This window comes from Haliotis asinina, chromosome 9 (genome assembly GCF_037392515.1).
Source record: "Haliotis asinina isolate JCU_RB_2024 chromosome 9, JCU_Hal_asi_v2, whole genome shotgun sequence".
In the NCBI taxonomy this organism is placed as follows: domain Eukaryota; kingdom Metazoa; phylum Mollusca; class Gastropoda; order Lepetellida; family Haliotidae; genus Haliotis; species Haliotis asinina.
The window spans coordinates 47,324,454-47,336,368 of NC_090288.1; the positions used below are offsets into that span (position 1 = coordinate 47,324,454).

Genomic DNA, 11,915 nt, shown 5'->3' on the forward strand with positions numbered 1-11,915 from the left:
TTGGTTAGTATTTGGAGAAAATTGAGATTGACAGATTTGTGATATCCTTGTCTCACTGACTGTCAGACATTGGACCAAAGTCTTCACACATTAGTGATGTCACAATAGGATGAACAGCATTTTCAGTTGCATCGGTATGATGTAAACAAATGTGTTCAGTTGAGGAAGTGAAAATATTGGTAGCTAGGAAACTAACTCTGACCTGGAATCATTATGGGTAGACAACCAAGGCCATTGGGAACCTTCTTCAACCAGGCCTGACTTAATATGAGAGGACTATCCTTGGCTGCTAGGAATCATTCCTTGAGTGGAACCCTTTGGGTGGAACAGCCTACATCAGACCTGGACCCCGCAGGGTACTCGATCTGGCCCAGATGTAACCAATATGTTGTGTTTCAGGTTGCTGGGCTGTTCTCTAGTGCTCTCCTTCTCATAGTGCTGCTGCTAGTAGGGCCATACTTTGCCTCCCTTCCCAACGTAAGTAATATGAGTGAGTGAGTAAAATGTGACTTTAAGTTCAATAGTATTACAGCTATTCATGACTAGAAAATCACATATTTCCCCTGGATGCTTATTCCATTACCATTATAGTGGTACTGTTACCTCTGAAATTAACAAATATATGTGTATGAAAATATGTAATATTAAATGTTCATGTTCAGGAAAATATTATCAAAATGAAAATGCTGCATCCCTTGTTAAGATCTAATCAAAGCAAATTTGAGAGAATTTGAAACTACCATTTTGATAAATTATGATGATGTTACATTAGTAAGCGTAATTGTTATAGGTAAGGGAGCAAAAATTGCTGAAAGTTTAATTCTAACCTCTGTATTTCAGTGTGTGCTTGCTGCCATCATCATCGTTGCTCTGAAGGGAATGTTTAAGCAGTTCCTTGAGTTGAAACGATTATGGAAAATATCAGTGGTAGATTTTGTAAGTATATTTCGTGCAACATTCATCGAAATAACTGATGAAAATCAGGGTTAAAATTAGTCTTCAGCAACCCATGCTTGTCGTAAGAGGCAACTAACAGGATTAGGAGGTCAGACTTGCTGACTTGCATGACACATGTCATCGTATTCCATTTGCATAGATCAATGCTCATCACTGGATTGTCTGGTCTGGTCTGGCTCAGTTATTTACAGACAACTGCCATATAGGTGGAATATTGCTGAGTGTGACTTTGAACAACAAAGAAAGACAGAAGTGGAATAAGTCAAATTTCATGAATCATTTTCCAGTTGTTTCAGCACTTCTGGAATAAGTGATGCTAACCTAAGTCCTTTATTTCTGATTCTGTGTTCTCAATGTCCTGCAGATGGTGTGGTTAGTAACATGGTTTGCCACTGTCCTCCTGGACGTTGATCTCGGTCTTGGCGTCGGCGTGGGATTTGCCCTCCTCACTGTTATAGTCCGGTCTCAGAGGTCAGTAGGAGCTTCAGATGAGTTGAACTAACACTAGGTTATATTGCTTACTTATTTTATGTTGAAACAAGAAAATTATTTTCAGAGCTGTGTTCCTTAAACAGGTCAGAAACATTACCTGGCAGTACAAATCCTGGTGTGCGCTTTTAAATCCTGGTTTGCGCTGACCATATTTCTACATTTATCACCGAACCTATGCCTCATACTTTAACCAGTGTGGTTCTTAGAGAATTCTTAGAGAATTTGCACAAGTTTCGCTTTCCTACCACATGAGGAATGATATCCTTGTAGAGAGTGATATCCTTGTCCATGTCCACATGATCCTCTCATTCACTCATTACTTCTCCTTTGAAATATTTTGAAAAAATGGAACCCCCTTGTCAGTATTACTCATAGTTCAGGTCATTCATTCATCAAGGGGGTAGATGGTACCGTAGATGTGTGTGAATCTGTGCACCAAAACCTGGTTATGCATCTTGTTTGTTGATGTATCAGCGTTGATTCAGCGTAATCAGTAAATCTCCACTACCACAATTGGGTTTAAGAACCTGTCTGGAAGAAGGACCATGAGCAATTGGTGTGACATGGCAAGAGTAGAGACCTTGGGCAGGTGTTTGTAGCATGCTTCTGTTCACACAACTGCAAACAGGTACTTGGGAGGGAAAGGATGTAATATAATGCGGCATGGTCTCAGTGCGCTACGAGGACGAAATGATGACCATATAAGCAGACACACACATGCTCTATAACAGCAGACGTCTTGCATGCAGCATTTGACACCATTCCACATCACCATGTTAGCTTGAACTCATGTTGCCATTTGTATTGTTGTAGTGTTGTAGCTGTGTCTCTGATTGTTTGCAGGCCATATGCATGTTTGATGGGGCATGTCCCAGGCACAGATCTGTACAGGGACATCAAGGCTTACAAAGCTGTAAGTGCACACTTGTTGGATGATTGCGAGTTAAGTCCCTTGAAACATGTATTGTTCTTCAGCAAAAAACCTACTTGAAACTTATGAAATATTATCAAACAGTTTCTGGATGCAATTATTCCTCCATGGTTATTCCATGCCAAAGATCAGGTGGACATAATCTGTGACTTGGTCATCAACTACCCTGGACATGTTCATGATCTCAATCCATGGATTGTCTGGCCCAGAATTTTTTATTCACAGGCAAAAGTAAAAAAGCTTCAAATATTGCAGCATTTAACACCAAGCACATATGCATTGGGTGCATTTTCCCACAGAAACAACACATCTCCAAGAATACTGTTGTTCTCTAAATATAGATGTCTCAATTCACTCAACCATATTCTTGTTCTTCCACTAGCCCTTTGCATATGTCATCACTATATGGCTAAAATAATGCCAGTGTGATGTAAAGCCCAACTCAACTCAACTTATGTAATGCAAAAGACCTAAAAGAAACATGTTTCATTGGTCTTGAATCTCCCTGCAACTTCTTTTAAATTTAAATAGAATTATAAATGTCCACCAAAATTACATACTTCTCAGAATTAAGAGGTAGTCCTAAATTACATACACAGGGTTGGTGCAGGATAAGAACCTGTTGACAAAGATAAGTTATGGATAAATCTTCTTTTAATTCTTTGAATGATCCATAGATTATAAGATTTATCCATAAGAGATCTTGGTCATATGTAACAACTTCCAAATGGCGCTAAAAAACATCCTAAGAACCTGTTGACCAAAATTTATTGCACAAAGTCATTGTATGATGTTCTTTGTAGCTTCATCTGGTTAAATGTCCTAGTGGACCAAAAGTGAGTGATCTAACCCTCTTGTGAGCAACGTCTTGGTTATGTTTCTTGTAGTACATGTCATATTAACTGTCTAGATTTCCAATGCACTTAAGTCACCAGTACGTCTCATACAGATACTTGTATGTTCAAACAGACATACAATAAGGCATGTTGTCATGTGAGACGTAAGATATATGACTACAATGTTTGAATTGGTTTGTGTTGACGTGTTAGTGGTGTGTGTTCAAAATTATTAATCAGCAGACTGTATGACAATGATCAGGGTTTCATGTGCGTCACAGGTATGAATCTTTTGAATGCAATCAGCATGTGTTTAGTTGTAAAAGTGCTTCATTTCAAAGAGTGAAAATTCATCAATACTTTAATATTTCTTCCTTTGTCCTCACAAATAATGTTGGTGTCATTGCTGAGCGTGGGATATGACTTACCTGAAAAACAAATCCACAAACAGTTTGAAAAGTAACGGTTTAATGTTTGTAATACGATCTGTATATGTATACAGTCTTTTCAGTTATGCTTTAAATGGCCAGTCACATATCAACCACCCCAAAGTTTTTTGTAAGTGTGTAATCAACCAGCAGTAAGAATGCACTTTGAAATATTTCAACACTGAGAGTGTACAGAGAGGCAGGTGTATTGACATTTGAATTGTCTGAAAAAATCTTACTGGATAACTGCCAGTTTGAGTGTACATTTTTATATTGAGTGAGTGAGGTGCAGATGGTTTTGTGTCACTTTAAGCAGTATCTGAGCATTATGACAGTGAGGAGTACCAGAAGATGGCTTTACACGTGGTACCCATGTGGGGTATTTGAACCCGGGTCTTCGTAATGAAGCTATGACAACAGCTCTCTTTAACAAATAGACCACTCCACAGCCCCTGTATATATGGATACTGTAATGTTAAAAAATCAAAATCAAACATGATGTATTATAACTGTAATTACATATCTATTTCGGGAAACAACGAATTATTTCCTCATAACTGTGGCAATGCCATATACAACCCAAGTCTAGATGTTCAGGAGTTCCAGACTCATATATCTAGGGATCTTTTTCAATTTAAATAGAGTTACTTGTTTTTATCAAATTATGTGTTTTCATACACTAAACATAAGTCTGCCAATTAGTTATGGAAAGAGACTCATAATCTCCCCAAAGATTTGTTCTGGAGACAGAGAATATTGAAGTGAAATCATTGTTCAGAAATGCAAGTATTTTCAAAGGGAGATAACTCTTCTTCTAAAACAGTTGTTATGAGTGGTATAACACAGAACTTTCCCTCCAGGCTACTGAAATCTCAGGAATCAAGATCTACAGGTTTGACTCTGCACTGTTCTTTGCCAACACGGAACATTTCAAACAGACTGTCTACAAGCTTGCAGCTGATCCCAAAGTTCTGAAGAAGAACATCAAGAAAGCCAAGAAGCTCCAGAGGAAGCAGGCTGATTCAGAAACCCAGATTGTAAAGGTAAGTCGGCCAATGGCATCAGTGGGGGAAAGTATGTTCATCACGCTGCTTGTAGCAGTATTCCAGGAATATCACGTGGGAAACGGGCTTGACAAATTGTACGAATGTGGGAGTCGAATTCAGAGTTTTGGTGTGACAAGTAAATGCTTTAGCCATGAGGCTAAACACACCACCCCCAACCCTTAATGGTATTAGGGACAGTGTTGTTTAATGTATACATTCAAGTCCTTGAAAGAACTATATGTACCTATTTTCTTAATTAGGTTTTGCACATTATTTTTCTATCCTTATCGTATAATCTTCTTTATAGTGAGGTGACTATGCTTGTTGTAAGAGGCGACTAACAAGATCGAGTGGTCAGGCTCTGTGCCAGGACAGTGTGTCTCTGTGGGGTATTCATGCTTAACTGTGGGATGGTATCTCAATGAGCTAAACACTAAACCCCACTTCCTCACCTCACGTATTCTGGCAGTGACTGTTTTGATATTTTCTTAACATTAATACTTTGATCTCAGCTTTAGGAGTAAATAACTTCAGTTAAAACAACCAACACTGCGATTTTCAATTGATTTTACACCTAAATGTACATATAACTCTGTCTATTGTGAATTCCTCTAGGCCTTCATGAAAAAGACAATGGGGGACTGTATTTGAGTGTGTGACAGACAAACATGCTATTCAGAGTTGTGTCCCTTGGCATTCATGTCGCCTGAGATGTTTATGGTTAATGAATGGGATTATATATTTGCAGGAGACAACAAACAATTCTACAGATGTTCATTTGCGGATATCATCAGAAAACGTCAGTGAAAGTCCAATGCGAGGTTCTGAAGTCCATACAGTGATCATTGACTGTTCCACAATGAGCTACGTCGACTCTGTTGGTGTGAAGGTTATGGGTCAGGTATGTAGTTCTGCAGTGACAGGAAAATAGCATCTGTATAAATATGATGCATTTACTTAAACTGTATCTAGATGTTGAATTGTGCCAAATAATTTGCAGACACATATTTTTCAAACTGCATAGATCGACGGTCGAGACTTCATTCTTTACAGACTGCTGACAGTCATATCGATGGAATATTGCAGACAACAATATACATCAAAAGTAAAAGTACAGAGCTTGTACTGTTTTGTTACAAGTCACTCATGTTTGAGTTTGTAACAAATATTTGTTGTTCCTTTCTGCTCTGTTTTCAGGTAAGATCAGATGAGAAAGAATGTAGTTAAAAGTTATATAACCATTGGGCAAATTTTGTCTTGTATTCTCAAGTGCTGAGCTGTAATTTTTCAGGTGATTAACGAGCTGAAGGATGTCAATGTATCAGTACTGTTGGCACATTGTAAAGGTGAGCACTCATCAGGTTCAAAGATAATTTCGGAGCCATTGAGTGTATTGTCACAAGTTTTCATTTTGCATAAATTGTTTTACTTCCTTGGTATTTTCACACACATGAATTTTATTTAAGATGATTTTAATTAAATTGCTGTTTTAGCTTACCTCTAATGTGCTTGTATCTTAGCTGAATAAAGTGGTTTTATAAAAAATGAATGTTTTAAAAGAAATTTCAAATTTATATTCTGGCATTCTAAGTTGTTTTTAGTGTGAAGATTTATTTTTGCTTATTTTATCTAAATACTGATCCCTGCTTGTTCGTCAGAGTTTGCAACAGTTCTTTCTGTAAACTTGTATCACTTTCAAGCCACTGTCTGGTAGGTTAAGAAGTTGGAAATAGAAATTTGTAGTGTTTTTGTCTCTTGCTACCCTATTGACCATGCCAGTGTGTTATAGTGGACGTGCGTGAGATGTTTGAGAAGACAGGCTTCTTCAAGACCAACGACAAAGAACAGGTGTTTGTCACTGTCCACGACGCTGTCCTTAGTGCACAGAGGAAGGCACTTCCATCTAATGGGGTAAGGCTATAAACACTGAAATGAAACATCTCTATTCCCGTCTAAATCACCGAATCACACCCCACCTGTCTTATCTAACCTTATCCCCTCTCCACCTCAACCTCACCTGACCTCATCCTCCTCGTCTGACTCTCCATCTCACTACGACCTCATCTGACGTCATCCATCTCATTTGACTCTCCGTCTCTGTGCAACCTCACCTGATGTCATCCTTCTCATTTGACTCTCCATCTCGCTACCTCACCCTTCTAATTAGACTCTCCATCTCGCTACCTCACCTGACCTCATCCTTCTTATTTGACTCTCCATCTCACAACCATCTCACCTGGCCTCATCCTTCTCATTTGACTCTCCATCTTGCTACCTCACCCTTCTAATTAGACTCTTCATCTCACTACCTCACCTGACCTCATCCTTCTCACTTGATTCTCCATCTCACAACCATCTCACCGACCTCACCATTACCCAGACTTCTATCTGCCCATCGTTCTGAACTGCTTTAATCAGCAAGATGAATTCACCTTATCCTCAACCATTCCAGAATATAAAGAATGGCCGTGCCAGTACCACAACGAAGGCAGTAGAAGAAATAGCAGACTATGATAATGGCAATTCTGCCGACGCTGAGAACTTCCAGCTGGACTCAATGGTAAGGTTAGTCTGTATAGCATCAATATCTGCATGATTCAACTTTCACTCACCACATTTTGTTAAACACACCTTACTCACAAAGCCCTGAACAAGGACAGTATTTGGCATCTAAGGTGGAAGATTTCTCAAAGAATTATCTAATGATAATGACTACCAAATGCATTGACGTAAGCATATTATTCATTGTGTAGACACCATCAGAAATGTTCATGAATGAGGGCTCTGTTCCACAATATCATCCTAGAACCAAGGTAATTGTAAGTCCCTTACTGTACTTAAAAAGGGGTCCTGAACAACAAAGCAATTCTGTAACATTATGACCTGTCGTAACTCTATAGTTCATCTTAGGCTTACGATTGCCTTAGCATTCAGTGTTCCGATCCTTAAACTGTTCGTGATATTATGACGTGTTGTAACTTTGTAGTTTATCTTAGACTGACAAATGTTGTTCCATGAACGCTTTGTGAACGCTTTCAGGACACCAATCACTTTGTGGAAAGGAGCCAAGCAATCTAGTAACTGATGCTTGTCATAAGACGCTGCTAAATGGATCATCAAGATCTATGTTGCTTGTTCAGGGCTTAAACAAATTTTTTTATATGTTGAAAGCATTTTTGGTTTTGATGCTTTTTGTGACCTTTACCCTCTGTGACCATTGCACTAAAAAGTGGTACATGTTTACCTCTTGGGATATTGGTAGTTTGTGTTTAAGGTTGCCTACTGGTCTGAACAAAACATGATTATCCTAGACAGATAGTTTTAGTGTCTGATAGCAGCATGTTACAGCACATAGTGACCCCTGACCCATTGAACACCTATTGACCATTTGAAATACATCTTGTTTATCCTGTGTATTGATTATGGATGCTGTTGACTGATAAATGCTATCGAAGTATGGCATGACATTTTGATGTTGAAGTATGACTTCATGTTTAAGGACATGCTGCTTTTATTCATTTTGTCATTAGCAATATCAAATTTATGAATAAAATTGCTTAAAATTACAATCGGTCTGTTGTGTGATTGAATGTAGCTGATGGCATTTTTCACAACTATTCCCAAAACTTGCTGAACAAGCATAAAGGACCATTAATAATTTTGGCTAGGGGGTGCTGATGATTGTCATTTACATTGTACATGCCTCTCCACAAAAAGTCATCAGCCCCCTAGCCATAAATTATGAACAGTCCCTTAAGATAGCCTGTCGTTTTATGATTTGGAACAGAAGATAATAGCAGTATGATGACTTTATGCACAAACAGGTCAGTTAAGCACTCTTGACGACAGAAAAAAAACCCAGCTGGCATCCTTAAAATATAGTTTAGATATGTGGTTTGACTGTAAAATTAATCTTGTTTAATCCTTGAGTATCTGTGTATTGTGTTTGAAAATTTTATTTGCAAGCCATGATATTAGCTTAAGCATTGCTCTTGTATTGGGGCACGGGGTTTTGTTTTCACAAAATATAATTTAATGTTGCTACCAAATCTGGTAACAAATTTCAGTATTGAGAGATCAGATTTGACAGACATGGGAAGGGAGATAACTCTAGCAAGCCCTATAAATATAGCAGACACTGCTTTTGCAATGTTCTGTTATTACACAACTTCAGTCATACGTTTAGCAGATAAAACGATTTTAAAATTAAACTTGGGAAAAATATTTTTTAAATTACAGTTTTAAAAAGAGAAAAACTGCAAGTGAAACCAAGTACCCAGAAGGGGCAATAGTATTCAAGTGTACCAATTACTGAATAATTTGGTGACTTGCCAATAGTAAATTATGCTGAAAAAGATCTCAGCATGGAATCCTAAGTTAACTCATATTATGTTTTTCAGAGAGCGCCTTTAGCAGATGCAACAAGGCTGTGATAATCATGATCATCAATGTTTCTTCAAATGGTGTGTTTATATTTTGGTTATCTTACCTTTGAGGAGGCAACTGGTGTTTTGATACCATACATTATAAGTTTGATGGTTCATTCCAGTTTGTAAAACTTACCTGTCTGAATACATTACAAAAATTTGCCAAATCATTTTAGTATTATTCTAGAATCATTTAAATAAATGGCTGTAGAATAAAACGTATATATTTTTGAGAAATGACAGAAATTCAAGAGTCTTTACCTTTACCTATGTATTACATCATGCAATATAAGTCTTCATTTTCTTCTCGGGAAAAAAAGATTTGGTTTGTCTGTGTTTATATTTCTGTCTCCACTAACTGTTTTTATGGATTCCTATTGAGTGTACAGCCTGTTCCCCCTGGGTTCATTCGTCACATGCATGATTGTTGTATCTACCTTCAGTATTCAGGGATACCGTCACTCTTTCATGAACACCTGGTGTTGTCAATGATTTACAATGATCCATTCATAGAATTCTTACTACTGTTTTCTTTGATGCATCTACTGAATCTGTTTTTCCTCAATCAAGAATTAGTATTTTGGCTTTGAATTTTCATTTTGTGCTGAGTTAAAATTTGACACAATATTATTATGCGACAATATTTATATCATGAATAAGTAATAAAAACTGATGAGTTTAAAGGAGATCTATCTGGATATGAGAAAATTTCGGCCAATGTTCTGCAATGTGAAGTGAGTTTCATCCCCAAACATGTTGTGTTATAGAATTCATATTTTGGTAGCTTTGTTGTTTGTTGGAAGTGGTCTCTACATAACAAAGTCTGGACTAGTCAGTCCAGGGATCAACAGCATGAGCATTGATCTACACATGAAATGGGTACAAGGAAATGTGTCAACTAAGTCAGCAAGCCAGACCACCCAATCCCATTTGTTGCCTCTTATGACATGGGTTACTAATGGCCAATTCTTCAAAACCTGATCTTATCGGGTGAATAGAATTTAGATCTTGTGATTCTTGAATGAGTATCATGCCTTTCCTATTAGGAACACTGCTGACTTCAATTTTGTTTTGTCTTTTCAGCAGTAGTTAACTTGTTCCTGTGTCCATTGGGATGGCTGTCAAAAATGGAAGTGTTGATTATGACCGGGATGTTTCAAGCCAGTTGATATCAAACTCATCTCATCAACACCATCAAACATGGCAAGAGTTATGTCTGATCTCATCTGCTGATTGGCTGAACAAGATTCAAGCATATTTGCATATTAAAAATGAATATTCATGAAGCTTCATTACATACTTGTATATAAACAATGTCTGAATATTCATCAGTCACTGTGATGTCATAGTCAGTCTTTTGCCAATGAATGTATAGATATATATGTATAAAACAAAAAGGCTGTGTGGAATTATGAATATTCATATTGTTGTTTGAACTATAATGTTCATAACATCCAAGCCAAAGAGATCATAATTCCAATGAACGAAGTTGGTCACATACAGAATTAGTCATATGTAGATACTTGCATATTATCCAAACATCAAGAAAAGGGTATGTTATAAAGGCGTTATACTCGTATACTCATTGAATTGACGGAAAGAATATTCAAAGACAATCTGTGTGTATGGCATTTTTTATTCAATTTCATATACACATAGCCATAGATTTTTTTTATTAGCTTATGTATATTAGCTTTGTAACTATTTTCTTGTCATTTATGGCTGAGGTTTTTATGTGATAGTATGTAGAACTTAGTTCAGTATGCACAAGTATTTTTAATCAGGGTCATGAACATGCAGTCTTTAATGTCTTTAAATTTCAAATAATTGTTGATAGACATTAGAATTGTTATCAGGTTAGATGAGTTAATGAGTGACAATAAACAAATAAACATCACCTATTTTAATATAAATATAGTCAGTAACTAAAGTATATATATATGTAACTATATTTAGTTGGGTATATTGCACATTCTTCTTTTCAGATCAAATAAAATGTAAATATATTAAAATGATACCCTTTCCTAGATGAGAACAAAACTGAAGTCAAAGTGTCATGTTGCTGTCAATCTAAATATGAATGTTTGCTAAATTTTTATTATATGCAAGGATGTGTTTATACTATCTGCTAAAAAGGGATAAAACAGGGGGCTAGAAAGAGAGAGATATATGTATTAAACAGATATATGTCTTTGTCTTGTGTGGTCTGAGCTAAGATGGCAATGAGGGACCCCAAGTTCTCTGTAAACACGAATACTTATATCAAGATTGGGTTGGTTCTTTTTTCTTTTTGTGTTTTTAAATTAAAAATCAGCATATTAAATAAAAAAAATCAAACTTTGTGCTCAGAATAGGTTTTTGACCTTTTTTCAACCAAAATGTGTGGATTTTAAAAAAGAAAACAAAAAAACTAGCTCTAATTAAATAGACAGAGATGATGTCACTTATTATTGAAGGTAAGTGGTGATGGAGCAGAAAAAAACCCAAAACATATGGGTTGGGAGGTTGGGGGTTGGGGTTGCCTGGTGCAAGGAAAGGGATGCTAGGGTGTAGATTGTTAGCAGGGATACCGAAAAAATGACTATGGGGTAAGAGGGATAGGGGTTGGGTTGGGTTCAGGTTATGTGACTGCACCAAATCAGGGCAAATAATAAAAAAATATATTTAGGCTTGTGTCATTATTTTATACATATTATAATTCGGTGGATTTGGGGGGTTAGAGGTGGTAACAAAATATTTTGGCAGTTTTCACGTTAATAGGGTGTCTCATGATATTAATACCCGTCCTGGGAGGTTTC

At 36.9% G+C, this 11,915-nt stretch overlaps 1 protein-coding gene across 7 annotated transcripts in view; it reads left to right on the forward strand.

Annotated features, from left to right (window-relative positions):
• The window catches only part of LOC137296123 (prestin-like), an 85,113-nt gene extending 73,664 nt beyond the window's left edge, over nt 1-11,449 (forward strand). For 4 of the 7 annotated variants that reach the window (XM_067827814.1, XM_067827815.1, XM_067827818.1 and 1 more), the window contains exons 10-20: nt 400-477; nt 841-936; nt 1,322-1,428; nt 2,293-2,362; nt 4,505-4,687; nt 5,439-5,591; nt 5,982-6,036; nt 6,480-6,601; nt 7,143-7,250; nt 9,091-9,153; nt 10,201-11,449. In XM_067827814.1, the coding sequence (XP_067683915.1) occupies nt 400-477; nt 841-936; nt 1,322-1,428; nt 2,293-2,362; nt 4,505-4,687; nt 5,439-5,591; nt 5,982-6,036; nt 6,480-6,601; nt 7,143-7,250; nt 9,091-9,123 (1,005 nt within the window). In that variant the 3' untranslated portion in view covers nt 9,124-9,153; nt 10,201-11,449. Of the gene's footprint in view, nt 1-399; nt 478-840; nt 937-1,321; nt 1,429-2,292; nt 2,363-4,504; nt 4,688-5,438; nt 5,592-5,981; nt 6,037-6,479; nt 6,602-7,142; nt 7,256-9,090; nt 9,154-10,200 lie in introns of all 7 variants that reach the window. The other 3 variants (XR_010957622.1, XR_010957623.1, XM_067827817.1) reach the window with 3 other exon arrangements.
• The last annotated feature ends 466 nt before the right edge of the window (nt 11,450-11,915 follow it).